The sequence below is a fragment of the Branchiostoma floridae genome, chromosome 3, assembly GCF_000003815.2.
Source record: "Branchiostoma floridae strain S238N-H82 chromosome 3, Bfl_VNyyK, whole genome shotgun sequence".
In the NCBI taxonomy this organism is placed as follows: Eukaryota; Metazoa; Chordata; class Leptocardii; order Amphioxiformes; family Branchiostomatidae; genus Branchiostoma; species Branchiostoma floridae.
In genome coordinates this window covers 29,159,005-29,164,230 of record NC_049981.1, presented here as the reverse complement: position 1 = coordinate 29,164,230, position 5,226 = coordinate 29,159,005, and the positions used below count along the sequence as shown (strand labels likewise).

Genomic DNA, 5,226 nt, shown 5'->3' with positions numbered 1-5,226 from the left:
GTCGGTGGTTTAAAACTGAAAGATTACCGGGGCGGTGGAAAGACCCTCCTGTCCCGAAGGTAGCCTGGCCAATCCACGGTAGACTGGATTCCAGGTTACCTGTCGTCTTCCTCGGTGTGCACTGAAACAGTAGTTTCTATCGGTGCAAAATAGTGTAGTTTCTATTGGCGCAAAATACAATAGAAACTGTTTCATAAGACGACAGATGGTCGTGAAACGTCTGCAGAAGAATAAAAGCGCGTGTGTGTCTGTATGTGTGTCTGTGTGACGACGAAGAGTAGCCTCCGAGCCAAACTACTATTCTAGGCAAACTCCCTATCTCGGCATTAGCATGCTTAGAGAAACTAAGCCAACTTTGAAACTAGTGAACCAGCCAAACCACCACCACATCCTTACCCCCATGGAGTAAAAGCCAGCCACGCTGGAAGTCTTCGATGGAGGCTACAAGAAGCGTTGTATTTCACAGATACGATATGAGCTGAAAGGTAAGAAGGCAGTTCTTTTCTGAGGAGGCCGGATAAGACTTTAGGGACAAGGGAAGTGTACAAAGATGCGTGGGCGTTTCGAATTTCAAGATAATAGATAGCTAATCTAGAAGAGAAGCCACCGTAAGAGCGTGGGAACCAGAAATAAATGACTTAATATACTTTACGCCTGTAGTCAGGTTCGGTTGTGAACTTTACTTGATAAGATATATTGCGTGAAATGAAATACAGGTGGTCGAGCGAGTCAACAAACGTTCAGTGTCAACAAGTTCAACAAGAAGCACCTGACTTGTCCGGTGCTTTAACCTTTGCAGTGTGTTTCATGCATGATTGTGTTGAGCCGCTCAACCATCGGAAAGTTTACGTGCATCCATGATGTACCAAATGCACCGCACAAGTCGATTACTTCTTGTAACATTATCACAGTTGCAAAACATTTAGGGTTAATGCATGCCACAATAATTAGCATAAGGACTTTTTTAGGACATGACTTAGACCGAACAATATTTGGTGGTTCAGTTTTTTTTCTGTTGCTAAACAGAGCATGAACAGCTGAAAACATGGAATTTGTTTGTACAGATTGACACTACATAATCTCGCCAAACAATGCGTTAGATCTTACAAGGATATTTGGCTCACTTTGCCTCACTCGACGCATATCGGGTTTCGCATTTTCCAAACTAAGCCAACGAACAATCTTATGATAGAGAAAGTGGGTAATTTCCACTGCTTCAAGAGACGCTGTCAAAACCAACAAAACTGACTCGATCTTTATTCTTGAACGTAGTTCGACGTAGGAAGTATACATCATTGTATCTATCATTCTTACAGGAATATAACATGTACTTGCAATTAGCCCTCGGGCAAGTATTTGCAGTTATCCTATTTTAAATACGTTTTGTGATATATCACAGACTTGCACGCTTTCAATCAAGCATAAATCAATGTTGGAAACGCACAGGTTTGAATATGACCATACAAGCTCACTACCACCTTGTTTGTTCGTTTTTTCCAGTGACCCTTACCGTAACCACCCAACCTTTACTAGTGCGGCGTACAAGGCTACGCCTATCTGTCAAGCAAGACGAGACGGAAGAGTGGAACTCTAAAAAAGAATCTCGCTCGGGAGAACCTAGAAACACACTGCCCGTGTTAACTGTTGTGAGTCTACTGCTGAGAGCCATTGAGTTACAAGCAGGTGTGCTTTGAATATTGTTCAGGAATGCGAGGTTGTCCGAGGACAACAGGCAGATTAAGGTCCGAGGTTCCACCAGCAAGCGTCTCTCGCTTTACAACTGGGAACATTTAGTAGAATATCTAAAAACTGAACGTGCTCCGAAATAGTGTCTATTTCTGTACTATAGATATAAAATGTGCTTTTAAATGTACTCTATCGGATCAGGAGTGACGTGTTTGTAGCCAGATGTTGAAACATACAGGTGTAACATAACGTATAGGCCGTCAGCCTACCCAGGTCTGTCCGCCTGCACAGATCATAACTCTACCAAGTAAAGTCTGTGGTGGAATTTCGACCTTTCGAACAATGCTGGAAAAAAAAATATTTGAAAGTAATAATAAATTCCCACTTACAGGCTTGGCGTTGGAAAACAACGTAAGGGTCTCTTACTCCAGCAGAACTACCTCCTCGGCCGACGTCTCCCAGGGGAAAATGAACTTTGTGTTGCTTGATGGCTACCTCTGGCGCCCAGCCAATAAGAGTTTTGGAACGTTATCTGGACGAGTCTATCCCATTCCGGTGATTAGAACGCTCAGTGGAGCGTATCACGCCGCGCGACTTTCTAGTCTCCAAGCAGACCCTACGGTGCCTTAGAAATAGTATCAAAGTGGCAAAGGAGTATAGCCGGCCAAAGGGAGATAGCCGGCTAAGGGAGTCAAACGGGCACCGGAGCCGGTATACCAAGTCCCTGGCCAGCTTTGATACTATTTCTAAGGCACCGTAGGGTCTGCTTGGAGACTAGCGACTTTCTACTCTATGCAAACTTGAACGCCTCATTTCAATCACGTACGTCAGATGCATTTAAAGGCTCTTTACTCAGCCGTTACTTGTTTGCGTAAAGACTTACGAATCGGTGGGCGTGTTCAGCAGTTTTGGTGAAACCAAGGAGCTTTTAATATGATAAAAGCTCCTTGGTGAAACCTGACTCCCCTCACACTAATTCTGCTCTCCCATGGGATGCTTGCACTCACATGACATCACGTGAAGTAGTAAGGAGCTACTCTCCAAGCAGAGGTTAGGCTCCGGCTGTTTTTTTTAGTCGTTTTTATCGGGCTTTTTATTTTTTTTATATATCTTGCTGTGTCAAAACCTAATTTTGGCTGGCGTACTTCAAGAAAAATGACAAAATAGAAAGCCCGATAAAAACGACCAAAAAAAAAACGTTAAAAAAAACACAGCCGGAGCCTAACCTCTGCTTGGAGAGTTGTAAGGAGCCAGTATGTGATGATCTACCGGTTATTCGGCGACCTGACTGAACTGATCAACATGGTCTATCAAACTTAATAACAAATCGTAATATAAAACTCTTAAACATTCTAGACAATTTGATAAAACCTGCAAGTGACATTAAAGATATAACTGCTAGTCTAACTTTGCCCTGACAAATGCCATGTCAGTGCAAAATAAAAGTCAGTAATCAATGATGCAACTGATGCAACTTTGTCCATAATAATTTCATTTATTGTTCCTGATACTTCACTGAAGTTCCGACACTACTGGAAGTTACAAGAGACTCTTGACAGTAACATCATGACATTAAAACAGTTTATAACATATTTGTTGACTTGTTCTATAAAACGATTAAAAACTGCCTTTATTATAAACATCCCTGATAATAGAAGCACAGTTATACAGCAGAAAACACTCCAGTTGGAATATATATATATTATATATTATTATTGAACTATAGACTAAAAATACTACAAACTAAAACTACAAAACTGAATCTCGGTCAAACATACATTCAAACTGATACAAGTACTTTCATATCATAGTAATACCAAGGAGGTTTTATCATAAATGTTTTGGAAAAGATTCCATGTTGTATTACCACCAAATATCAAAAACTTTCTAACCCCACCCCATGTATTCTAACATCAAGAGGAACCATCACAAGTAGGTTTAAAGAAGCCCTTGACTTTTCTTAGTATCACACGTTGTAATACAACAAGTACTGCACAGGTCATATAAATTATGCTTGACACTATAGCCAAATACGTAATGTAGTAATACGTATGCGTTCTACATGTTGTAGCACCTATTTTTTTAAAATTCACAATGTAAGCTAATGACAACAATGATTACTATTAAATTATATCATAATCTCTTTAGAATTTCCAAAGATAGCGTTGTCCACTGCAATAAAATCCTGTACAATATTCATGATTGGGTATTACAGAAATATTGTATAAAATGGGAAGACAAATACAATTTCAGATGAAAAACAGTCCTTGATAAAATCATCATGGAAAGACATTTACTATTAGCCATAACATTACATCTTTAATGACATTCATAATACAGATTTTATAAATCCATGCAATTACATTCCTATTTCACTATCATTTAACTTAAGGAGAGATGTCTCCAGAGAACATGTATAGGATGACATCTGCTCAATCCTATATTATAGGCCTGGGTATCGGTACAGCATACCGGTACAAAACCGTTTTTTCTTTTTGGACCGGGTCCATAAAAACCAGACCTGAAAATATTAGGTGGACCGAATGTTGGACCGATTAGAAAATTAACACATTATTTTATCAGGCATTCACACGTTTTGGAGCTTGCAGGTGGAAGAAAATAACAAGAATGAAGTAGAGTAGAGTTTATAGTAATTTCTACCAAGTTTTACAGCCAATCGTACAGGTACAGTTAGCGTTGTAGGATTTTAAAACGCCAGTGTAAGTGTAATACTCGACCAAACAGATTTCTTTGTAGTGAAATGGACCATTGGTATGAGTCATACTGAATCAGGTCCAGGTTCAGGTCCGGACCTGGACCTGATCCTCTGGACCTGAACCAGACCTGGACCTGAATTGTCTGTACCGGTACCCAGCCGTACTATATTATGATTAGTCCTTTCCTCCAATCAGAGCCAGCAGGATCTTCTGGTAGTCTCCGGAAGTGTCACCCTGTTGATAACAATTATGAAACGTTGTGATTAGTAAAAAGGACAGTTGCAGCCAAAAAATGCTAGGAATGAGGATGGTATCATAACTTCAAAGTCCATCTGTGATGGGAGAAGTCATTTTGGATCAACATAGAACTATGATTTCCAATACAACAATTGGACTTACTCAAATTTTGGACTATCTATATAACTCCAGTCTTTATCAAGGAATGAACAATCCACATTGCTAATGTGCCCCCACATTATGCAGATATCTAGGTGAGCAACCATCCCTCAATAGTGAGGGGGGGGGGGGGGTCCCATCAACTTTCCACAACTTATGATCCACTGTTCACAGAGTCATGTGTTCTATCTCAGGGTTCGAACTACCACCTGCATATGTAGGTTTGTGCAGGTTAAATTGGAGCTGTGCAGGTATTTTTGGTGTCTACCTGCACTTAACCTGCACTGGTCCATGTACTGGGTTTTATGCATAAATGTCCTACATGTATGATATAGATGTACATGGATCAGTGGTTCCTGAACAATTTTGCTATGATCCATACTTCCTAAATTCAGAGTCTTGCAGGTAAATTTTGTCTGGTGCAGGT

At 40.3% G+C, this 5,226-nt stretch overlaps 2 protein-coding genes across 5 annotated transcripts in view; both read right to left on the bottom strand.

The window, feature by feature from the left end:
* LOC118412511 overlaps window positions 1-2,281 on the bottom strand; it is a 13,887-nt gene extending 11,606 nt beyond the window's left edge. For 3 of the 4 annotated variants that reach the window (XM_035815400.1, XM_035815401.1, XM_035815399.1), the window contains exon 1: window positions 2,076-2,281. The gene's annotated coding sequence lies outside the window, so the exon portion shown is untranslated. The remainder of the gene's footprint in view (window positions 1-2,075) is intronic. The other variant, XM_035815402.1, reaches the window with a different exon arrangement.
* Window positions 2,282-3,157: 876 nt separating this feature from the next.
* LOC118411559 (annexin A5-like) overlaps window positions 3,158-5,226 on the bottom strand; it is a gene marked incomplete in the record, with an annotated part of 18,807 nt that continues 16,738 nt past the window's right edge. The window contains 2 exon segments of the mRNA XM_035813916.1: window positions 3,158-4,134; window positions 4,577-4,637. Of these exon segments, the coding sequence (XP_035669809.1) occupies window positions 4,578-4,637 (60 nt within the window).